The 25582-nt window shown below is 46.9% G+C and overlaps 2 protein-coding genes across 2 annotated transcripts; one reads left to right on the forward strand and one right to left on the reverse strand.

Moving 5' to 3' along the window:
- Nucleotides 1-6489: 6489 nt before the first annotated feature.
- On the forward strand, nucleotides 6490-6883 carry SNOG_14096 (hypothetical protein; the record flags this gene model as incomplete). Its single annotated transcript, XM_001804242.1, has 2 exons — nucleotides 6490-6683; nucleotides 6832-6883. The coding sequence occupies 2 exons, from the start codon at nucleotides 6490-6492 to the stop codon at nucleotides 6881-6883; spliced, it is 246 nt and encodes an 81-aa protein (XP_001804294.1).
- A 421-nt stretch (nucleotides 6884-7304) lies between these two features.
- On the reverse strand, nucleotides 7305-24541 carry SNOG_14098 (hypothetical protein; the record flags this gene model as incomplete). Its single annotated transcript, XM_001804243.1, has 7 exons — nucleotides 7305-7436; nucleotides 7460-20597; nucleotides 20704-22954; nucleotides 23018-23906; nucleotides 23966-24259; nucleotides 24284-24291; nucleotides 24340-24541. 7 exons carry the CDS (start codon nucleotides 24539-24541, stop codon nucleotides 7305-7307), a joined length of 16914 nt encoding a protein of 5637 aa, XP_001804295.1.
- Nucleotides 24542-25582: the final 1041 nt, after the last annotated feature.

Here is a 25582-nt window from a genome sequence, read left to right on the forward strand (position 1 = left end):
ATATATAATTTCAGCTACTAAAAGATGTTAAAATACTTAACTCTATTAAAATATTACTTAACTCTGCTATAATATTGCTTAACTCTACTATAATATTGCTTAACTCTGCTATAATATTACTTAACTCTATTAAAATATTGCTTAACTCTGCTATAAATATCGCTTAACTTCTTAGATGTGCACGAGCTAGCTTAGCACTGTTATTAACCTAATATTAGAAATCCTAATATATATAGGTTATTTATTTTCACGTTGCATTTCTATAATATAGTGCCTTACTAAGGCCTATTCTAATTAGCTAAGCTCTATATTCCTACTAGAAATGCAGGTAGACTTAAGAATAGAGCCTAGAAGAAGTATATTAAGCATAAGCTTAAGTTCTTTACTATATCTATTAGTATACTATAGCTTTATAGTCTAATTCGTTCTATACAGCCTGCTTAGAGATTAATTCTGCTCTCTAATTTAGTTTTCTTTAGTTCTTTAGAATCTTCTTAAGAGTTATAATTATATATACTATAGCAAAAGTCTTTTCTAATAAACTAGCATCTAATTATAGAGATAGTATAGCAATATTCTAGCAACCTAAGCGTATATCTAAGATAAGTCTTAGTCTCTCTCTATATAATATAAGTAAACTAATCTAGCTTCTAAGCTCTAGTATTAGTTAACTAGAGATAGTTACTATAAGAGTTGCCTAGAATAGTATAGTAAAGGTATTCGCGCAAAGAGTAGATATATACTAGATAAAGAAGTAGTATCTGCCTAACTGCTAAGAGTAGAAAGCGTAGGATAATCTTTAGTTAATTCTATTATAACTAAGTCTTGTTATATTAAGTAATAAAGGTAACTTAGCTATTAATTATATAAATATTATAGTCTTAAGCATAGTTATTGCGCTATCTTACTAATATAATCTTAGTTTTTCTTATAAGTTAGCTACTAGTTATATATACTAATAGAAAGAGAAGCTCTAAAAAAGAGTTAATTTACTTAATAAATTTGCAAATAGCTAAGTATATTTATATCTCTTAAGCTTATATTTGTTAGCTAGTAGAGCTAGTAAGAAGTTAGTTAAGAGTCTATTTAAAGCTATTACTAAGATTATTTACTTTATTAGTAAGAAAGAAGTATTCTCTAACTTTGCAGCAAATATTATTCTAAATAGTTATAATAGAGAGACTAAAGCAGTTTGCTATAAGAGAAATAAATATAAGGTCTTTCTAGAGATTATTTTATCTAGCTTCTACTAGACCTAATACTATGCTCTTAAAACGCTTAATAATAAGAGGCTAGCTATAAAAATAGAGAATAGTATAATCTTAAGACTATAGAGTATTAGCCTTATTACTTTTATTAAATGCAATATATTTAGCATAGGCTAAGCAGGCTAATTATAATACTAAATAGGCTATATAAACTATTAACAAGATAATTCTTACGTTATTAGTAAAAGAATTCTTGCTCTATCTAGCCTTATTACTTCTAGATAGTAGATAGTAAGATAGCTTCTACTGCAATTACTCTAAGGCAGTATACTATACTTACTAGTATATCTAAATAATCTTTAGCGCGCTGTAATTAGTAGATATATAAGTTAATGCCTAAGATAGCTAGAAAATAAATAAGCTTACTAGAAAACTAGTTACTGCTAATATGCTAGAAAATAAAAGCTTCTAGTAGCTTAATAAGCTTCTAAATTTAAGTGCTCTTATTATTAAGATTTAGAGATTAAATAAAGCTTATTATAAGCTCTAGTTAATTCTCTTACTAAGAAAATAAGGCTATAGCGTTATGCAGCAGATGTTAACATATTATTAGCTAAGTTAAAGTATTTATACTTAAATTAGAGCTAGAGAAAGAGCTTAGTAGGTTCTATATAGCAGCTATAGGTATTTAAGTATTACTAGTAATTTCTTTCTTATAGATTACCTATATAACTCTAAGGTAGTAGCAGGTAAAGCGCTTTAGATATCTAGTATAACGCTATTAGAATACCTTATTCTAAAGGCGTTCTATAGGCTAAGTCTTAATCTCTATCTTCTTAGAGCTTCTTAACTAGCAGTAGGTCTCTAGAGGTAAGATAGAAAGACTAGCTACTCTCTACTCTATAGCTAAGTCTACTACTCTAACTACCTATTATAATAAAGTATTATAGTAATTAGGTAGCTAGCTTACCTAGTAAAGTTATTTTAGATTATATTTTTCTAAGATATTCTTACTAGCTATTTCTAATAAACTAGCTAGTTTAATCTATTCTAGGAAATAATAGCTTTAGTAATATTATACGCATTAAGTTATTATTACTAAGCATTCTAGTATTTAGCTAAGATAGTAGTTATCTTAGAATTTAAGAATACGTTTTTAACAGTCTCTATATAATTAGAGTCTAGAGTGCTTAAACTAGATATTACTATAGTAAAATAGCGCTAATAGCTACTAGTTCTAAAGAGTATCTAGACTTTTACTCTCTGCTAATGCTCTCTTACTGCTAGTAAGCTTTGCTATTAGTGCTCTTTATTATAGTATTAAGCTATAGTTCTTTAGTTAGTACTAATATAGCTATAGCGCTACTCTTTGCATTACTATATATAAATTAGGTCTCTTAGAAGCATAATTAGTTCTCTACTATAAGTAGAGTAGGTAATATTATAAGAACTTATAATCTATAATACTAGTAGTTCTAGAAAGCCTTTCTCTCTACTAACTTAGTTATAGATCTTAGATAGTACTAAATAACTGCAGTTTAGGTAAGCTTTTTAGTTTCTTATATCTCTATACTAAGTGCAAATAATTATGCTAAATTTAGAGAGGTAGTAAAGTAGCGTATAAGCGCTAGTAAATTATAGTAATAAAAGTAGAGTCTTCTTAAGCTTATATAATTATATATAGCAATTATATAAGTAATAAAGAATTAGAATTAAATACTTAAAATATTATTAAATATAAGCTATCTTAAGAAGAGAGTAAGTAATTAAGAATATTAGCTAGTATTAGATAAAGTAATAAGTATCGCAATTATAGCTAGAGCTTACTAAGCTAAGAAGTAGAGTATTAGCATATTAGCGCTAGCAGGCCTAGAGTAGCAGCTTAAGTTTTAAAGTTCCTTATTAAAGTAAACTCTCTAACTTTAAATGCCTATATTATAACGAATTTTAATGCTATTATAGTTCTAAGTGTAGATCTAAGCTTAGCGCACCTTTCTGCAGAATATAGCCTCTTAGAAATATATTATTTCTCTCTAGAAGGTTATTTATTTCTATAACGCATTTCTATAATATAGCGCCTTACTAAGGCCTATTCTAATTAGCTAAGCTCTGCATTTCTACTAAGAATGCAGATAGACTTAACGATAGAGTCTATTAATAATAAGATTTCTTTAATAAGTTAAGATAGTGCAGTTATGTAATATAACTATTAAACTAGTATTATAATATATTAAGAATATATATATATCTTATATAATAGATAGTGCTCTACCTCTATCTTTATAATTAGAAGAGATAACTAAGAATAAGTTAGTAATTAGAGACTCTATAGAATTTCTTTTCTCTATTAGTAATAGTTAATAATTAGTTAAGGAAGTTAAAGATAGCAATAATATTAGTGTAATATAGTATAGTATAAATATATAAGTTATTAGAGATAGCGTTATTATTTAATAATAGTTTATATTAAGAGAGAGAAAAGCAGGCAGAGTTATTCTACTTTTCTTTAATATTATTATAATAAGACTTAGAATATCTCTAATAACTCTTTATAACGTATTAGCAGTAGCTATACTCTACTTATATATAATTTTAGCTACTAAAAGATATTAAAATACTTAACTCTATTAAAATACTTAACTCTATTAAAATATTACTTAACTCTATTAAAATATTGCTTAACTCTACTATAATATTACTTAACTCTATTAAAATATTACTTAACTCTGCTATAATATTACTTAACTCTACTATAATATTACTTAACTCTACTATAATATTGCTTAACTCTACTATAATATTGCTTAACTCTGCTATAATATTGCTTAACTCTACTATAATATTACTTAACTCTGCTATAATATTGCTTAACTCTTAGGTATATATAGGGCTAGTCTTAGCACTATTATTAATCTAATATTAGAAATTCTAATATATATAGATATATTATTAGAAGAGCTATAAGACTCTGCTAAATAAGTACGTTACTTATAGTATAACTTATTATTACTAGTTACTACTAAACTTTCTTATTATACTTTTACTTTAAAGCGCGTTTAGCTTCTAATTACTCTGCTTCTATTATATACTTATATAAGTATTCTATATTAATTATAGAGATAGAAGAGTAGTTATAAGAACTATATATTAAACTTAATAGTATATCTTCTAGCTAGCGTTAGAATATATAATAAGCGCTATTAAAAGAGAATAATCTTATACTTATATAAGTCTTTGTTAACTAGACTTTATACGTTTATAAGAATAAAAACTTCTTATATAGTAATAAGAATAAAAACTCTTTATATAGTAATAAGAATAAAAATAGTCTATGCAGTAATAAGGATAAAAACTCTTTATATAGTAATAAGAATAAAAACTCTTTATATAGTAATAAGAATAAAAACTCTTTATATAGTAATAAGAATAAAATCTATTTATATAGTAGTAAGAATAAAAACTCTTTATATAGTAATAAGAATAAAAACTATTTATGCATGCAGTAGTAAGAATAATAATACTCTATATAGTAGTAAGAATAAGTACGCTAGGATAAAAACTATGCTTAACTAGGCATGCTAGGATAAAAACTATACTTAATTTTAAAACTTTTTTTTTTTAGCTTTATTTTAGCTAGAAATTAATTTTTCTAAAATAATTTTTTTTTAGAAATTTTCTCTAAGTCTGTTATACGTATACCTTTTTTCTCTATACTATAGAATCTAATTTATTACTATCTCTTAGCTTTATACGTAAGTATTTATAAAAGATAAAAGAGTTTATATATTAGCAAAGTTAGTATTTATGCGTATTCTGCTATTTTAGAGTATATAGTATTTATACTAGACCTAAAGCACGTAAATTAGAGAGAAGCACTATACTAGACTATAATAGAAGAGAATTAATACCTATTTTACATTGCATATATGCGTCTTTAAAGCAGAATACGTAATTATCTAAGTTAGAAGTATTAGAGGCTAATACTATAGTGTATTATATACTAGGCTCTTAGAATTAAGATAGACTTTCTCTTTAATAGAGTTTTTAGCCTCTATATAAATTCTGCGCTAACTATTTTAAGACGCAGATTAGGCCTATTCTATTATATTCTCTTATCTAGGCTCTATAAATCCGTTACTAAAAGAGGTTCTATTTCTTAAAATTTCCGCAACTCTTAATATCTTAGGAACTTAAGCAAGGAACAAAGAGAGATACTAGGCAGATCCAAGTAAATTATCTTAGTAATTAAGAATATCCGAGTTTAGTCTAGGGAAGAAGGTGCTTGGGAGTCACATAATATGCTAGTGTGGCAGGCGCTGCTCGGTGGGCAATAGGACCTATTACAACAGCGTGAGTCTGAGACACTCTACACGATAGTCAATAGAATACGTTGCAGCAACCCAGCCTTGTCCCTCCTCTCATTCGCTTATCCATGGTAGTCATACTACTGAAGGGACCTTGTTCCAATAACTTACATCTTTTACATAAAGTACACACCGTGCGCGTCGGCGTAGTATAACTGAATAACGTCGCGCATATAATATGGCTTTACTTTTTTGGGCTACGATCTCACGACCACATCTTCTGCAACTGCATCTCCGCGCCGATTGCGCGCTGCCATATCGCGTCCATGCTGCTTGCCCATCGCCTTCATGGCCCGGCTGTCAGGGCGATGCGATTGGGGGCCGCAGCCGCGGCACCAGCCAACGCGCGAAGCCGATGGCCGCCACGAATGCGACCGCCCGCGACCACAACCACGATCACGCTCGAGACCAGGATCACGCCCATGGCCATGCCTCTGCCGATTGCGCGCCTTAATATCGCTTCCAAGCTCCTTGCCCAGCGCCCGCACGGTCCGGCTGTTAGAGTGACGCGATCGGTCGCAGTCGTGTTTGTTTGTTCCCGCCCACCAAACCCCGCCTTGGAGCTGCGACATGACCGCTGGCTGCGCGCCTTCGCATTGCGTCCATGCTCCTTACCCAGCTGTCAGAGCGACGCGATTGAGGGCCGCGGTGGTGGACGCCCGGCTCCCCTCCAATGCACCGACCGACCCTATCGCCAAACGAAGGACGAGGGCCCAAGGCATCGCAGGATCACTAGTAGCGTGCCATCATAGGCGTTCTTCTGACACCGTCCATCAGCTTCGCGGCTCCCTCGCCGACGCTCACCCGCGATCGCCGCTTCCTCACCACCGACGTTCCCGCGCTTTGCCCACAACGCCACACTCTACTCCTTCCTCGCATTGCGCTCGCCTCGAGGCCCCGCTCGATTATTTGACGTCATGTCGAGCCAAGGTGGCAAAACATCGAAGCGCCAGCAGCAAAAGGAGGAGAGACGGCAATACCACCAGCGCGGTCGGGCAGAGAAGAAGTCTGCACAGGACGGCATCAAGGACAACCTGCCTTTCGACCTCCCCAACCAGCCTCGTGTCCACCTGCTGAAGTCCCTGTACCTGTACGGGCCTAAGTCGGACAGGTTTGTCAAAGAAGGAGAGCGACTCCTTATCACAGTAATGAAACGAATGTTCGTAGTCTATAAGTCGCTTCCTGCACTTGCGGCGTAGCCTGCAACTACTATAAATGCGCTTCTCTTTTAGCTGTACCTAACGCTCGATATGTTATAGGCTTATCTTTTCATCTCTATACTGCCATCAAGCGCAGCACCATTACGAGTAGGGCTATAACAAGTAGTACTATTCCGCGGAGTCATCTCAATAGGTCTTATCCTAAGTAGTTTCCTCTTAAGCTATCTCGTTTAGGGCGGCCCAAGTCAGCTATAAAGGACGTCAGCTATCACGCATGCTAAGGTAACCGGCGTTTCACTGCTGCGTACATCACAGGAGGGTATATGTTGTATTATAAATAGTATAGTCTATGTTTTTAAGATATTTAATAAAATCTCTAATATATAATATTGTAAGTAGCTAAGTATTCAGCTTTACTTTGAAAAACTTGCCAAATATAGTTTCTCTAAACACTACTCGTCTATTATCTGTCCTCTTTACCTTGTCTGCTCTCTCTCCCTTGCTTCTTCGCAATTAGCTTCGCCTCCTTCAGTGCTCCATCGTCCCCTGCCCTTTCGCTCCCTCGCGCAAACTCAAAATCCCCCTTCCTTCAGGCGGATACCATACCCACACGCCTTATGAGCATCCACACACGAAGTCCAGCAGAAGAGGCTGGAACAGAGGAGTGTGTTGATGTCAGAGCTGTTGATGACAACGGCGATCCGCTGTTCCCATAGTGGGAGCCCACCAACTCGGCGGCGCACCGTTCAAAAGACCTTTTGATGAAAGCTGCACGCGCATCGCTGATAGCGTCAGTCCAGTAGACGAACTGAGCTTTGATTTGTACGCTGGTGTTGGTGTCGTGGCTGTTCTTGCCAAGTAGGTATTGCTGGTGGTTTTGACTGTTGGCATTGCGGCGCGTCGTAGCAATCTGCACGCCGACACTAATGTCGTAATCGTTAGGGTCCTCGTACTCCAGTGGTAGGAGCTCGAGATTATCTTCTCCCTTCTCATGTTTGGATTGAACATCGCTGGTCCTAGTCTTGCCAACTCTGAGTGGTGTGCTGACGCTTCTACCGCTGGCTAGGCTTCTTTTCCTGCCGCTGTTTGGGAGTTGAGGACCAGTACTCGTGGTTTGGTAATGGTTGTCCGATACAGATCTCCTCGTTATTGAGTTACCAGTATGTCTGGAATCTTTGGTCTCGTTGTTGGTGGTGGGGATGTTTTCGTCGTCCGTGTCAGTATATTGCAGACTCATGACTGAGCTGCACAGGCCTCTGGGCAATCTGCCTTCCCAGTTTTCTCCGCGCTCATGCATGGTTTCTTTGACAGCCTGCTCGAGGCCAAATTGTTGTGGAAGAGCGTCCAGGTACTGCGACTGTCTCTTCTTGAGTAAATCAGCCACTCGCATACTGGCGTCCAGGTTGGTGGGGCACAATAACATGTTGGTTAACGGACCGACCATGTCCTCGGCTCCTGGGAAGGCGTCGCGGTTTGCTGTCATGTATCCGAAAAAGGGCGACAATGGATGAGTCGTTTTGGCGGCAGTCGATGAGCTGCTGCTCCATTTACCAACAGGCAATGATGAAGATGGCGATGCAGTGGATTGAAGAACTAAACCCCAAACGGTTTGGAAGAAGGTAGCCAGCGTAACGCCTTGCTGACGTGTGAAATGTGGGAGTATGGCGACCAAAGCACGATCTAGGCAGATTTCGAGCGATTTCCTCGTGGGCTTGCGATATCCTGAGACTCTCCCTAGTCTAGGAGTGGTGGTCGATGTGCTGTTGCCTTGATCCATAATGTCTCGCCAATATTTGACGGATTCTTGTGTCTTCAACTTTTCAGACCAGAGGACGTAATCCCCAAACTCTGACGCCTTTGAGACGAATTTGAGCTGCTGGCCGCGGTACGCAATATCCAAGTCCCGGAAGAGAATGCCAGTGGAAATGCCATCGTTGAGTGCATGGCTGATTTCCAGTTTGCAAGCGACCAGCGTACGAACCCTACTGGAGGCGGTAAACAGGGTAAATTGTTGGTGTGGTCGAGCCTTGTCTCCACTATTGACACTGTAGTTAACTGATTTGAAGCCCCTCAAACGCGCTACGAGATCTTCCTCGTCAACGCATGAGATGACCGGTCTTTGCGCGTCGTATTTGGAAAGGAGAACTTGAAAATAACTGTGGTTGTCTCCGGGCATTGGCAGGAAGACGGTTCGCAGAATCGAATGATGGTCTACCACTTTCTGCCAGGCTGTCTTCAGGCGTTCCATGTCGACTTTTCCTTTGATGTAATGCGAAATGTCGACCTCAAAGAGACCGTCTCGCCCTCCTTGACCGAGGTGCTGCTGCTCTTGAGCCGCCAGCATGTGGTGTTGCATTGCCGTGCATGGGTACATATCGAGCACATTGTCCATTGGAATCGAAGACTTCAAGAGAAGCTCCTCAATCGCAGCCAGTTTCTCACGGTCTAGATGGCGTTGAAGCTGTGGGAAATCGCTGATGGTGGAAATCCGAGGGCCATTGCTATCCAGAACCTCGGCCGCCTGCTTCAGCATTGTCTCAGCAGTGGCCACCCACTGCAAAATGCGATCCTGGTGTTGCATGTTCGCGTTGTAGTTGATAGTGATGCGGGCCTGTTCATGGCGTACAGCGGCTGAGATGTCGAACAGGGCAAACCGCTCAACTGAGCTACCAGGTCGGCAGACTTGGTTGTCGATTGCGGTGAACAATGCGTCTTCAGTCTCCAATTGCTGGTACTTGCCGGCATAGTTGAAAAGCAACTCGACCGGCGCAGAGCTTCCAAATCTCTCCTCACCCTCAGGAGCCAGGAAACGGGAGCTAAAGTGAGGCATGCCATTTCCTGGAATGCTGCGGCGAATATCTTTCGTCAACCGCACATTCTCCTTGAGATCGTTTGATAGCGAAGCGAGATAGACGGGACTCATTGTCGTGAACCAACCCACCGTTCCGTTCGGGTCGATGCTCGTGTCCCAGGATTCGCGTCCATGGCCCTCAGAGTAGATGGCAGGTATCGGACGCTCTGAAAAGACAGTCCGGAAAGCCGTCATAAGTGCAGCCAGCATTATATCGACTGGCTCCGTATTCAGAGCTCTGTTGCTTGAGCCAAAAAGCTTCGAAGTGACCAGCTCGTTCAGAACAAAGCCCTTCTCGATCATGGCGCCATACGTATTGGATTGGCCCTTTATACCCCAATAAGCAAGGTCGGTTGCGGGCACTGCAGCACTGTAAGGCAGAACTTCGTGTATGTTCAGGGATGAGGCGTATTGCTCCTGCATCTGCAGCCATGTCTGGAAAGAGGGTGGTGACTCGGTTGCTGATAGTTTGCCGTTGAACAAGAGCTCTTGGAGGTCGTTCAAGATGATGCGCCAAGATACGAGGTCCACGACCAAATGATGCGCTCCAAGAAACAACAGCTGTTTCTCCTGCGATCCGGAAACTTCAAACAAGTGACCGACGAACATGGGCCCTTGCTCGATGTCGAACCTGCCATCAGCTTCCTCCATCAATATTCGCTCAACCTGATCAGAACTTTCGACCTCTTTGACAGAAAAGCCAAAAGAATCGCTCATGCCCGCACAGCCGATGCTCTGCGACCATTGCCCACCGGGACTCTTTCTGAACCTGGCCCGCAACATTGCATGGCGGCTTACTATCGTTTCGAGAGCCCATCGCAAAGCGGCAACATCGACCTTTTGATTGATCTGGAAGAGGAAGCTCTGATCAAAGGAGTGCAGTGCGGACGGATGCCCGGTCATGGAGTCGAAGAAGAGTTTTTGAATCGGAGATAGGCCGAATGAGTGACGGCCCTTCTCTGCTTGTTCCTGTTGCACGATTGCTGCCGAAGGGAAACGGCTGGTACCAATGGGCTTTGCAGCAGCAGCGAGAATCTCCAAGCTCTTTGACTTGAGGATATCCTGCACAGTCAACTCAAGGCCTTTAGTGCGAGCCTGGGTGCGTAACTGCATGGCAGTGATGGAGTCGCCGCCCAAGCTGAGAAAGGAGCGTGTAAGACCGGCACTAGGGTTGTTCAACACACGACGGACCAAGCCTTGGACCACAGCCTCTTGCGGCGTCGATGCTTCTTTATCTCGGTCCTCGTCACTGGATGCGCCTCCTAGCATGAATTTTTCGTAGAGCTCATGGTCCATTGTCTCGAACCACTCTTTCATCCTTTTCCGATCAATCTTACTGTTGCCATTGAGAGGAATAGCCTCAACACCGATCCAAACTGAAGGCACCATGTATGATGGGAGACCATCTACTAGGCCCTGCCTAATGTCGGCCATGTCGATTCCAGCCATGGTGTCGCTTTTCAGTGGCATTATCTCGCCTGTGTTGTCGTCCGAGCTGGAAGACAAAGGAGAAACACCGTGGAAGGTCAAGACCGCCACGAGCTTGTCTTTGAGGGGCCCTATGCGAGGGATATGCGTTACGGCGTGGCGCACTGTCGAATGAGCCATGATATGGTGTTCTACTTCTTCAAGTTCCAGCCGCTGTCCGTGCAGTTTGACTTGGTTGTCCTTGCGGCCGACGTACCGCAAAACACCGTCTTCGTCATACCGGGCCAAATCGCCAGTCTTGTACATTCGACGTGGGATTCCGCTCTTGTTTTTGTTGTTCTTGTTCTGAGCTAGTGCCCAGTGAGGATCCTCAATGAAGGCGTCAGCTGTTTTCGCTTTGTCGTTCAAGTACCCTCGAGACACAGTGGGGCCCTCCACCACTATTTCACCAACGCATCCAAGAGGCGCTATCCTGTTGTAGTCTTCGGCATGGCAAAGCCATAGCTTGCATCCCAGTGGTCGTCCAAGTCGGGCTGGATCACACTCTAGGGTAGCCGGCGGGTTCGCAGACGCGTAAATGGTCGTCTCTGCAGGTCCCCAGATAAGTAAAAGTTTGACCTTCTCGGACCACGTCTCCACATTGTCTCTGTTCGGCGCCTCTCCGCCCAAGACTAAAGTCCGAAGCGAGGGAACCGACTCGGGAATGAGCATCTGTGCTACGGTAGGCGTCGTGAACATCCAGTTTGCTTGGTATTTTTCAATGGCACCAGCGATGTCGTTGACTCGCTCATCTTCTGATGGAATGCAGACGGTCCCTCCGCGCTGTAGCGTGGTGAAGATGTCGGCGCAGCTGATGTCAAACGTATAGGCTCCAAGCTGCATGACCCGGGTGCCAGAATTGATGCCGAATTCAGTACCGTGAGCGCGGGAGCTGGTGCAGAGGTTGCGATGCTCGACGACGATGCCTTTGGATCGACCAGTGCTGCCCGAGGTGAATAGGACGTAGGCTGTATTGTTGGGCATGACCTGTGGAAGAGGCGTCGAGAAGTTCTGTATGTGTTCGCCAAGTTTCTGGACCTGTTGCTCGCCAATGATCAAAATCTGCTCATCGTTCAATGTGCCATTGAACAGACTGGCTTGCTCTGGAGATGCGATGATGAAGCGTGCCTTGGTGTCTTGCAACACCTCCAATTTTCGCGCCATGGGGTGGGAAATGCCCAACTGAGTGACGGCACCTCCTGCCTTGAGCACACCCAAAGCTGCTACAATGGTCCATTTCGACTTTTCGAAGCACAGCGGCACGATATCCTCAGACTGGACATTCCATAACGACACCAGAGTCTCGGCTACGATGGTAGAAGCAGCATCAAGCTCCTCGTACGTGAATTCACCGTCCCATCCCGAGATGGCTGTCGCATGTGGTTGTGTGCGCACTTGATCAGCAAATAGATCATGAACTGTCGAGTCGACCGACTCCCACTGGCCATCTTCATTCCACCTGTTCATTAAAGCCATATCTTCTGGGCCGGCCATGTCAACATCATCCAAGAGTCGGGTTTCCGGGACACAAAGCTGGGCGGTGATTTGCTCAAAGTGGCCGCACATTCTCTCCACCTGCCAAGCAGAAATGACGCTTTTGTCATAACGCACTTCAATTTGAACCCCATCGTCCCTCTGTAGGATGCACTCGACGAAAATCGCGTACGAGTTGAAGAAGCCCGTCACCAAAGTGCTGTCCTTGATCTCCATTAGAGACTCGCCACTACTACGGTCAGTGGCATCGCCGTCCTCTTGTTGTTGAGAGAATATCTCGAAGAGATTGTTGAACTGCAGAGACGCCCGCACCTCGGGTCCAAGTTTCCGCAGCGCTTGAAGTCCGACATGTTGGAAGGGGGTCTTAGAGATCGAACCGTCTTGAATGCGTTGTAAGTACTGCGCAACTGTGAGTTTTCCATCAAGCTTGACTCGCACAGGAACAGTTGTAATGGTAGGGCCGACAAAGTCTTCGACTCTGGCCACCGCGCTGTTGCGACCTGAAAGTGTTTCGCCAAAGACGATGTCGTCACTTTCCATGTACCTTGCTGACAAAAGAGCCCATGCCGACCTCATCAACGTCGACTTCAGGATCCCAGACCTTTTCTTAGCATGCGCCAGATTAAAAGAGAAGATGAACTCGGAATCGGGTTGGGCCTGGTAGGTAGAGTACGGAAGGCGAGGGAAGCTAGCCGGTGCCCCTCCGCCCAACTCCTGACGCCAGAATTGATCCGACTTGGTGGCATCGGTCTTGCTGAGATGGAGGAGGAAGCGGTTGAAGCCTGGAAAAGATGCAGGCACCGGATCACCCCTACATAGCCTCTGAACGACGTGGAGCACTCTCGAAGTGCTGACGCCATCATATAGAGCATGATGGATGGACCACACGAATCGACGCGAACGCTGGGAAAGCGCATAGGCAGAGAGCGGTTGGCCATACTCGATGGCGCGAGAACGGAAACTGTCGTTTTGTGCCAGATACGTCTTGACTGAGCTTCGTATCTCGTCCCACTCGATGACTTGTTCCTTCAACACAACTTGCAGAGATGATGTTACGGGTTCCGAAGATAGGTCATTATTCAAAACTGGGATGATGCGGGTGCGAAGAATGGGAAAGATTTCCATGGCTCGGGCCCACGCGGCCTTGAAATCTCCCAAATTGATGGCCTCTGGAATACTGAAGACGCGCGTCGCCACGTAAGCGCCTGGGGTGTAGGTCGAAATGGCCATGAGCCCCTCCTGGAGTGGCGTGCACGGGTAGATGTCCTCAATCTTTTCTTTAGAGACATTGCACTGTTCCGATGCGTGATCCAAGATGTTGTTTCTTTCCTCCTCTTCCCCATCCAGCAGTGCGAATGGGGCAAGCTCTGCTGCCTCTTCTTCTTTCACTTCTTCTTCTCCTTCTTCTTCCGAAGCGGCAGCGTTTCCGGTCATTGCATTGCTGTTGTCTTGTGCATCCAGGATCGTCGCCATGTCCTTCAGTCGCGGGTGACGGAAGATGTCTGTCACGGTCAGAGCTTTACCGAGCGTTTGACGGACAGCTGTGACAATGCTAATGGCGCGAACCGAGTCGCCTCCCTTCTGAATAAAGTGGTCGTGGGACCTGATGGAATCAGCGGAGATGTCGAGAATCTGCGCCCAGAGAAGTTGGAGTTGAAGCTCTGATGGCGTGGAGCAGGCCGGAGCGAAGACATCGTTTCCTTCATCTCCAGCTCCGTCCGCCATGCGATACTGCAGCAGCTCCTCCGGTGTAAGCTGCGCACCCAGTGATCGAAGAGCCTTGCGGTCACTCTTTCCCGTCTGCGTGACTGGCATCTTGTCCAGAGTTATGAAGAGTGATGGAACCATGTAAGACGGGACGCTGATTCCAAGTTGCTCTCGGAGATGAGCCACGTGACGCCGGGTATCTGCATCCAAAGGTTTGACTCTCGCGACTTGTTTTGCGGTATCAGTGGGGTCAGCAGCCTGCAGACAGATGAAGGCAGCCAAGACCGGCTTCTCCGAACTGTCTCCTTCGTACATCTTTTCTACTGCAACCGTGTGGCCGGGAAGGCTGTTTCGCATCATGTGGTGTTCGACTTCGCCGCACTCGATTCTTCGGCCGTGAATCTTGACCTGGGAATCGTTGCGCCCAACGTAAATCAAACTGCCATCAGTACCATACCTCACTAGATCGCCAGTCTTGTAGATGCGCGTGCCCATTGGGAGGCTGAGTTGGCTGGCAAATCCGGGATCAGTGATGAATGCTTGTGCAGTCAAGTCGGGCCTGTAGAGATAGCCCCTCGCTACAATCGGGCCCTCCACGCATAGCTCACCCACGCAACCAACTGGGAGTAAGCGGTCGTGGTTGTGCATGTCGGTGATCCAGGTGCGACACCCCACACCGAAGCCAATATTCTGGGGCGAGGCGTCGGTGGTCAGTTTCCCGAGCATGGCGAGAACGCTGCATTCGGCGGGACCGTACGAGTTGATCAGATGAACGCGGCTACTCCAGCGGGCATGAAGGTCGGGACGAATTGGCTCCCCGCCCAGCGAGAGATGCTTCAAGTTGGGCACTTCGTCAGGATCCAAAGCAACCGCGGCCGTGGGGACCATGGTGGCCCAATTCACCCCGTACTTGTTGATTGCGGCAGAGAGGTTGTCCAGCCGCTCCGACTCAGAAGGGATGCACAAGCAACCGCCCCTCATCAGAGTGTTGAACGCATCAAAGTTGGAGATGTCGAACCAATGCGCTGCAAACTGCAGTGTGCGCGTCGATTGTTGAATTCCGAGCTGCGGGCTTTGATACCGTTCCATGCTGCTGAACTGGCCGTGTTCAATCACAACGCCCTTGGGCTTCCCGGTCGAGCCGGATGTGAAGACAACCATAGCAGAGTTCCTCGGGCTGATGGCCGACATGACAGGAGAGAGTGGGATCGGCAGACGCTCAATGAAATCATTATCGAGAATGACCATGTTGGGAGTGCTGGGTAAGAGGTCGGCCAGCTGGGGAGAGCAGATGATAGTTGTAGCTTGAAGCTCATCGATAACATGCTGAAGCATTGACGCCGGGTAAGCTGGGTTAAGATTCGTGTATGCTCCTCCAGCCTTGAGCACGGCCATCATGGCAACGACATGCCACCTGGACTTTTCTACGCAAATTGCGACCTTGCTTTCGACGTGAATGCCAAATCCCTGGAGATGAGCTGCAAGTTTGTCGCTCGCTTGCCCCAGCTCCTCGTAACTGAAGTTGCCATCCCAAGCGCAAACCGCCTGAGCTAGTGGTGACTCTTTGGCTCGAGCGGCCACAACGTGGTGAATACACCTCTTGCTGGCTTCTGGCAGAGCTCCATTCCAGCCCATTATCTCATGTACATCGTCACTGCTGGGCAGTACCGTCTTGACTACTTCAGTGAGCTGCGCATGCCGCCTGCTGCAGAGCTGCTCCAGAACAAAGGCATAATGCTTCACCATACGATGCGTCTGTTGTTCAGATATCATGGAAACATCGTGTCTGGCCTCGACGGTGACGCATCCAGTGCTGTCTGTGTCGCAAATCATGACTAAGGGATAGCTGTCGAAATTGTCGAGCGCAAGAGAGACTGATTCCATGCCATTGAAGTCTTGAACTGCATCTTCTGAAGAATTGGCTTGGATCACGAGTAGACTACCGATACTGTCTACAGCGGCTCGCGTCGATTCGCTGATCCTCCGGATTTTATATAGTCCTGTCTGCTCGTATGGCATCATTTCTGTTGTCTGTGTCTGAAGCTGATCCAGATATTGTTGAACGGTGGATCCAGCTCCGGTCATGTCCAGAAGATCGACTCTAACGGGGACAGTGGCCAGTGTCGGGCCATGCATGCTAGCAATTCCGGTAACCGGCACCGTGCGGCCAGACAGCGCAGCTGCGAAAATGACGTCATCGCTGCCGCTGTATTGCGAAAGAGTGACAGTCCATGCGGCGCGGAAGAGGGTGGGAGCAGTGACCGTTCCTTGGCCCGTGACCTTGGTCTTCAGGATGGTCTTGACCACACCATGAACAGTAGGCTTATAATCCACAGGCGTTGGTGGGTATCCCATGGGGGTTGCCTTGGTCACTGGAAACTGCGAGTCCCAGAATGCATCGTGCGACTCGCTGCTGGTCTGACCAAGGTGTCGAATGAAATGCTTGTATGGAATGGATTTAGGAACATCCTGTCCGGTCAAGGCTCCGCGGATATGCGCGACGGTCATGGCCGCGCTCCAGGCATCATAGACTGCATGATGGGCGGACCAAACGAAATATCGGGCTTCAATGTTGTTCACAAAAGCCAAGCGGATCATGGGAGACCCGTAGGTTGTAGGGACCTTGAGATCACTTTCAAGGTAGCTTTCGAGTTCTTGCTCCGTCTCCACCCAATCAATTTCTTGGTCAGTGACGGCTTGTAGGGTTCCCGCATCTTTGGTGGAAACAATGCGCGTGCGAAGAATGGGCTCGGACGCCACCACCGATCTCCACGCCAATCGAAATTGATGTTTGTTGAAGTCCTTTTCGGTAAAACGGAACACTTTCTGGGCCATGTAGGCGCCGCCACCAAGTCGAGCCGAAAGACCCACGAGAGCTTCTTGGAAGGGCGTGCAGGGATAGAGATCCACGATACTAGAAGCCGCAATGTTACATTGTTCAGCTACTTCTGCCCGTATCTGCTCTATAGATGTAGACATTCCAGGTGGCAGCAAATCAAAAGGTCTGTCTTCGACGACAGTGTCAGTGTTTTCTCCACTTTCCTGGACTTTGGACATAGCAAGCGCCATTTCTGATAGTCTGGGCGACTTGAAGATCAAGGGCACGCTGAGTGACATGCCCTGTTCACGGGCAGCCGCAACAAGCTTGATGGCGCAGACTGAGTCACCACCCAGGCGGAAAAAGCTATCGTTGGTGCCAATAGCTTCGGGAGCCATGGTCAAGACACTGCACCAGAGGTTGTGAAGCAGGGCCTCCGTATCAGTTTGAGGCGCTTTCTTTGCCGTGTCGACGAGTGAATAACGAGCAGCCTGGCTTTTGGAGAGGCTTTCGATGGCTTTGTGCATTCTCCGGCGATCAAGTTTCCCATTTGGGGTGCGCGGTACAGATGCGATGGGCACGTACATGGAAGGCACCATGTATTGCGGCAGACGACTTGCGAGTCTTTCCTGGAGTTCGACATGGCCAAGCACCATCTCGTCGCTGGCTGGCATCAACAACGGCGAATCGGCCATCGTTTGTATTGGAGAATCGGACGGATATTGTAGAAAAGCAACAAGTGTCAGGCCGCGTGTATCGAGCCCGGGAAGCGCCATGGCGTCAACCACAACCTTCACCTGGCTGTTGCCCAGACAAGACCCCACTTGGTAGCTAATCTCGCCAAGTTCCACACGCCGGCCATTGATCTTAACCTGCGTGTCCTTCCGGCCGACGATACTCATGCTGCCATCGCTGTTCCACCTGCATATGTCGCCAGACTTGTAAAATCGGCGGGTCTCGCCATTTATATCCATAGCCTGGGTCCACTTGGGGTTGAAGATGAAAGACTCGGCTGTCTTCTCAGGGTTGCCCAGATAACATCGGGCAAGCTGCGGTCCTTCTATCAGAACTTCGCCAGCTGCGCCAAGAGGGAGAAGCTTGTTGTGATCGTTCACATCCACAATCCAGGTTCTGCCACCGTACGTCCGCCCGATGTTACGATGGTGCGAGTTGGAGTTGATCGGTGCACTGACAGACATGGTAATGGTCGTTTCGGCGGGACCACAGCCAAGGACCATCTTAACCCCTCCCGCATTCACCCAGGTTTCGACGGTTTCTTTGGCCACGGGCTCGCCTCCAGTGATGATGAACTTGAGGGACGGCACTTGCTCAGGCCGAAGGAGACTGAGGACAGTGTTGGTCATACTAACCCAGTTGGCCCGCAAACGGCGTATGGCGGCAGCAACGTCGTTCACTCGCTCTTCCTCAGAGGGCATGCAGACACAACCACCCCTTTGCCACGTGACGAAAATATCGTGGGTGGAGATATCATAGGTAAACGAGGCAAAGTTGAAGACTCTCGAGCTCTTGTTCATGTCGAGCCGAGGCCCGATGAGATCCGACATGGTCGACATGGAGCGGTGTTCAATGGCGATAGTCTTGGGCCTCCCGGTGGTTCCTGAGGTGAGAATGATGCAGGCTAGATTGTCGGGTTTGAGCTCCAGACAAGGCGACCCAGCTTTCAAAAGCAGGCTGTCCACAAAGGACGGCTCAATTACAACAAGCTGGATATTCTCCATGTCTTTGAACATTGGCTCTGTATCAGGCGAGACGCAGATGATTGTAGCCTTCACCTCTGCCATGAGATCAACCAGACGATCACGTGGATGAGCAGGATCAAGACCAACAAAGGCGCCACCCGCCTTGGAGATGGCCAACATGGTGATGGCGGCCCAGGCAGACTTGTAGAAGCAGTGAGGTACGATAATTTCGGGGCCTACACCCAAGCTGCGGAGATGGTGGGCAATCCGCGTTGATTCCTCATCCAATGCCTTGTAGGTCCAGGTGCCATCCCAGGACGAGATGGCCTCAGCATCAGGTTGGGATCGCGCATGTTCCTCAATGGAACTAAACATTAGACGGTCTGAGAAAGCCATATTGGTTGCATTGAACTCGGTGAACTTGTCAATGTCGTATGTTCCGACGAGGTCAGCTCCTCCAACAGTCTCGTCGGGGTTGGTGACAATGTTTAGGAGCGCCTGATCGAATGTGTTGGCAATGCTCCGAGCCTGACCCGAGGATAAATGAGCAATCGAGTGCTGCATGCATGCCGTGAGTTTGTCTTTGGAAAAACCAATTTCCAAGCTAAGGGGGTACTCGGTGGGGTCCTGAACAGAGAGGCTTTGTATGAGAATCCCATCCTCGTCCATTTGCTGCTTCTCGTGCTCATTGCGGTGGAAAGATAAAAGGGTATTGAACAAGGGACTGCCGCTCATCCCCAACGCGTGCTGAATTTTGTCCAGACCAGCATGTTGGTGTGGAAGGCTTTTGACAAAATCATCAGCTAGCGTCCGAAGAGCGCTACCAAGTGACATGTCGTTGGCCAGATTAAGTCGACATACGAGCATGGTTAGGAAAGCACCAACACCGTCTTCAATGCCTGGCAGGGGGGCATCTCGTCCGGAGCATAGATAGCCAAAGCAAACATCCGGAGACTCGGTATATACCTTCAACACCATGGCCCAGGCCACTTGGAACAGACTGACAGGCGTGACACTCATGCGCTCGCAAAAGGCTTGAATGGAGGATGGCGAAAGACTCATGTTCATTTCAAACGTCTCAAGCTTGTCCTCGCCAACCGGTTGCTCAAGGGGGGCTAGTTGGGGAACAATGGATGGGAGAACACCGCGTAAGTGCTCAGTCCAGAAGCCAAGAGACGTTGACGCATCCATGCGCTGAATGTATCCAATGTATTCGCCGAACCTGAAGCCAGAGTCGTCCGGAAGATTTCCTCGGTAGGCTAGCGACAAATCACGAAATATGTTTGCAATGGAGCCGCCATCCACAATAGCGTGGTTGATTTGTAGCTGACACACGAGTTTATCATCCGCCACGGCGCAAATTGTGAGGCGATGAGGCGGGTTCCTGTCGTTCAGAGCTACAGCTGTGGATTGTTGGAAGATGCTGTCAACATCTTCATTGCTGCATCGCACAATTGTCGTGTTGCTTGATGTCGCCTTGACAACAACTTGATCGTAGAGGCCACTCTGGGCGCTCTCGAGAAAGACTGTTCGGAGTGAAGAATGACGCTGAACCACCTTTGCCCATGCCTCCGCAAACCGCTCAGCATCGATTGTCGCGCCGCTACCACCAGGTCGGACTTCCATGACGTGGCAGTATTCATACACTGAAGTGTCGGAGAGGCTCTGGCTAACGAGCAGGCCCTGTTGCATCGAGGAGCAAGGGTAGATGTCTTCTACCGCAGCCATGTTGGTGATTCCGGCTCGTGGCAGACGGTTCTTCACCAGCTTGTCCAGGCCGTCATATGACAATGGTAAAAGCGGGAAATCCGGAAAGGGTGCAACTTGGCTGTGCTTTCATGGTATTCAAAATAAGAGCATCGAGGGTGTTTTTGCTGGTTTCAACCCAAGCGAGGATTCGATCTTGAAACTTCATGTGCTTATTGTACACAAACGTGTACTGCATCTGGCCCTCGATGACTTCGGCAGTAATTTCAATGAGCGAAAGTCTGTCCAGGTTCTTACCCATATCGTCCGACTGTGGCATGAAATCAAGCCGGGGCTCTACGCGTAGAGTAGCGTCGGGCCGCTCGAGGGTCTGGAACTGGCCTAGGTAGTCGAATGAAATCTCAATCAGGTCGTGGTCCTTGAATAATTCGGCAGCTCGCTCGTTGTGGAAACGCGATGCGAAGTACGGACGGCCGTTGTCTGGGACCTGGTGACGCACGTCTTTGACTTTCCTGAGCATACTCATAACGTCCTCCGACGGGCTCGCTTCGATGGCCAGAGGATACATGGTGGTAAACCAACCCACCGTGCCTGCGACATCCAAGGATGCGTCCCAGGGTTCCCGACCGTGACCCTCGCGGAATATGGTAGGTAAGTCGCGGTCGGAGAAAATACGGCCAAAAGAGGAGAACAGGGCGCTGAGTAGAAAATCCAAAGTCTCGGTACGCAAGGCCTTGTGCGGCCGGTCGCCTAGAAGCGAAGCCGTCGTTTCCTTGTTTAGTCGGAAGGTCTGCTCTGTAGTTTCGGCGATGATGTTGCTACTTGCATCGATATCCCAGTATGCAAAATTCGGCGGTGGGACCTTGAAAGGCAGCGTCTTCTCCGGCGCGCCGTTTTCGGCTTCGTGTTCAGCTTGCATATTGATCCAATTCTGAAAAGGTAGAGGCTTCACTGCTCCTATGGCGCCCGTACCGATGTACACTTCCAGATCGCGAATGAGGATACGCCACGAAACCCAGTCGATAACGGCGTGGTGAGCAACCATGAAGAGGAACTGTTCTTGCCCCAATTGCAAAAGATCGACCGAGAAGACAGGACCCGCAAGACCCAGTGTTCTCTGTGCAATGGTCGCAACGACGCCGGCATCCTCGATAGACCGCAGTGTGTGGCACTTGAACCGGTAAGCTCCTTCAGCACGAGCCCATGTCTTCTGTGACCAGTTTCCCGAAGCGTCCCGGTGGAAACGGCAGCGCAACATGGAGTGCCTCGACACGATGGCGTCTAGACCTGCCCGTACCACGGCGCGGGGGGTGTTCTTGGTAATACGGAGCCAGAAGCTCTGGTTGAAATGTACTTCGGGCATCTCCTCGTGATCGGGGCGCAGCTTTCTGGCGTACATGCGTTGAACAGGGGAAAGCTGGAACGGATGATCAAACTTCTCCTCGGTGCTGGTTATATCGGACACAGTGGAAGAGCTTTTGGCACTAACCGCCAGCTCATCGAGGTCCTTGCTGCGCAGGATATCTCGAACAGTGAGAGAGATGCCGTGGCTTCGGCATTGAGACATGACCTGCATAGCCGTAATGCTGTCTCCTCCCAAGCCAAGGAAAGACTTGTCATCTGGGATGACGTCGGCTGGAATATTGAGAATACGGCTCAAAATATCGGTGAGCCTCGCCTTTACTTGGGCAGCCTGTTGGTCTCCAGTGGCATTTTGGGGGGTGGCAAGTCCAATGATTCCGTGGTACGTCTCCACCTCCATCTCCTGTAGCCACTTCTGCATCCTTTTGCGGTCAAGCTTAGCTGAGGTGAGGAGTGGCCAGGCTTCGATGGCGATGAAAAGGCTGGGAATCATATACTCAGGCACGTTTCCGGTCACGTGATTCTTGACCGCATCGAGCTGGGCCTTTGCCTCCGCCTTGTTGACCAGACTGATGGCCGATTTGGAGTTCCCGGGTTGCGATGTTTTTGAAAAGCTCTTGAGGGATACGACTGCCACGAGCTTGTCACTACAAGGCCCTTGCTTGGGAAGATGCACAGCGACATGGTTGATGCATGGGTTTCGGGCAATATGATGCTCAATCTCGCCCAGTTCGATACGCAAACCTCGAAGTTTGACCTGTGTATCTTTGCGTCCGATGAATTGGATGGTGCCGTCGGAGTTGAACCGAGCGAGATCGCCTGTTTTGTAGAAACGACGAAAGTTAGCAGCTGGCCCGAATGCGCCTTTGGTCCAGGTTGGATTTTTAATGAAGACCTCAGAAGTCTTCTCAGGGTTATTAAGGTATCCTCGCGCGAGAATCGGGCCAGAGATCAAGAGTTCGCCCACTGCTCCGATGGGTACAAGCCGGTCGTGGTCATCCGCCTGCACGATCCAGCCGAGACCTCCTATCGCTCGCCCTATATTGGCGGGATCGCTATCTGGATCCAATCGAGGATCACCAGCAGCTGCAATGGAGCATTCCGATGGCCCGTAACCTGTAAGAGGAAGTCAAGATCAGAATCAACTCTTGGATTGCGTTTTGGGGACTTAATTCTTACCATTTACAAGTTGAAGTCGAGGTGCCCAGGTTTGAATTGCCGACTTGTGGAGCAATTCGCCCCCTAGGATCAAAGTCTTGAGGGTAGGCACCTCGTCGGGCTTGATGAGGCTCACGAGCGAGGGGGTGAGGAATGTCCACGTGATCTGGTATTGATTGATGACATCTGCCAGGCCTCTTACCATGGCGTCGTTGCCAGGGGTGCAGACACACGCCCCCGAAATCAGCGAGGTAATTATCTCCAGTACGCTGACATCGAAGCTGTACGATGCCAGTTGCAATACCCGGCTACGAGGGCCAAGATTCGATTTGGCCGCGTGCTGCAGTGCTCCTGAGAGAAAAGCACTGTGAGTTATCTGACATGCCTTGGGGATACCGGTACTTCCAGAAGTGAAGATGATGTAGAGAAGGTTATCTGGGCAGACGCCAGTGCGTGGCGTGATTCCAAACTCTCGGAGGCCCTTGACCAGCTCGTCACAGATGACAATGGGTCGGATGCCCATCTGCCGCCACGACTTTTCGTGGTGTTTGTCGGTGAGGACAAATTCAGTGTTGGGGATTTGCTTCAAGATCTCTTCGCGGCGAGATCTGGGGTTGGAAGGGTCGATGAAGACAGAGGCGCCTCCTGCTTTGACGACTCCCATCAAGGCAACGATGGCCCAACGTGATTTCTCAAAGCAGAGCGCCACCATGGATTCCGGGCCGATTTCCATCGATACAAGATAGTGCGCAATACGATCAGAGCATCGATCTAGCTCTTCATATGTAAAGGAGCCATCAAATGCATCAATGGCCATCGCTCTCGGTTGTTTTCTGACTTGGTTCTGAAACAGCGTCTGGGCACAGTTGTACACGGTATCGGGAGCTTGGGCATGATTCCAGCTCCAGAGCTACAAAAGTGATCGAAAATCAGCACATTAGCCGCAGGATGACGTGTCCACAAACATACCTCTCTCATGTCATTTTCACTGACAATATCAACCGAGTTCAGCGTAGTGTCCGCGCCGGCTATGATCAAGTCTATGATGTGGGAAAAGGTTGCGGCAATTCTATCAGCTGTCTTGGAGTCGATGGCTTGCTCGCTATAGTGTAAAGTGCACGCAATTTGGCCGGTTGTAATAGTACATGCAAGTCCTGTGAGGTAAGATTTCAAGACGACGGTGACATAGTTCATCGCGTCTTCTGATGATGCAAACACAGCAACTGTGTTCGACAAGGGGTTTTGCTTTGAGTTTGGGCCTAACTGTACAGCGGGTTCATTACTTACCTCCTCCACTGTTCTATCCCCCATGGACTGAACTAAAGAGGCGATGTTCGACATACCACTTATCGAAGCGGTGCATCTGCTCTGAGTGCGATTTCTCACCGATGGGAAGGAGAAGTCCCCGTCGCCAGAGTAGCACCAGAGTGTGATGGCCCAAGCTGCATTGATTATCCCTTCAATGCCTTGGCCGTTCTCTTGTTGCAGCTTTTCAAAGGCATCCGCGGCCCAGTTTGCGCAAAATGAGGATGTTTTGTGTGGCATTGTGTGTTTGTTGAAGAGATATGTATTGTGTGGCCGTGGATTTGGCGACTTGGATGGTGGAGAAATGTGATTTGGCAAGAGTGAAGTTTGCTTTCAGTAGAAAAAATACTTCAGCGAAGTTTTCAAAAGGTCCAAATCTATTGGGTATGCGATAGAAGTTGGGTATTGGGTACAATGTCAAGGTTAAGAATAATTCCTACGACTCGCGATATTCATAATAGCTCGTTATGTAGTACATGTCGCTACGTAGCCTCACGTGTGAAACTCCATCTTCCCTCATCGCAAAAACCAACACGAATGTTGTGCTTACTATGATTAAGGTACCACGCCCCAGCGCATGTGGTTAGTGACATGACGATAGCCCAGAATTGAAAGTCCGGGCTTATATGTAATCAGCAGCTTCGCCACCGCCAAACATCGAACCAGCGACTGTGCCCCCCCAATTTTCCACCATATTTTCTTCTAGAAGACCTGAGGCTGTGAACATGCTAATAGTGGGGTCTGAATGTGGGGTAGGACGGAGTATATCTGACCACTTAGACCTTAGTTATGCTTACGGCGGCGCTTACGGGGCAAAAACTTACGGGGGCCGAAACCAACAAACCGGGTTGGACGAAGGGGCCGACACTCGTTCACAATACTCAATGCGACGACGAGGAATGAAGTAGCTCTTAGGCTGGAAATGCCTAGGAATGGTGTTTTTTGCACATCAAGTGCGTCACATCTGATTTTTGCTACCGTGCCAGTTGACATGACAGACAGCATTTGACTTAGCAAGTGGCATCGAAAATAAAAAGAAATACGGGGAAAACACAGGAAAATGACGTTCAGACTGCGGCGTGATTACATAAAACATTTGAATCCTTCGGAATACATAATGCTGAGTGTGTCGCAAATTATGCCCCCGTTTCTTTACAGCCACCTACGTCGCCATCTAAAAGCCTTAGTTTTGCTGCATTTATGCCATACAGTGGGTAAAGCATAGCCACTCATGTAGTGTTCCACTTGTTTCAGGGCGATTACTACTGCAAATACGGGAGT

Source organism: Parastagonospora nodorum (assembly GCF_000146915.1).
Source record: "Parastagonospora nodorum SN15 chromosome Unknown scaffold_30, whole genome shotgun sequence".
NCBI lineage: Eukaryota > Fungi > Ascomycota > Dothideomycetes > Pleosporales > Phaeosphaeriaceae > Parastagonospora > Parastagonospora nodorum.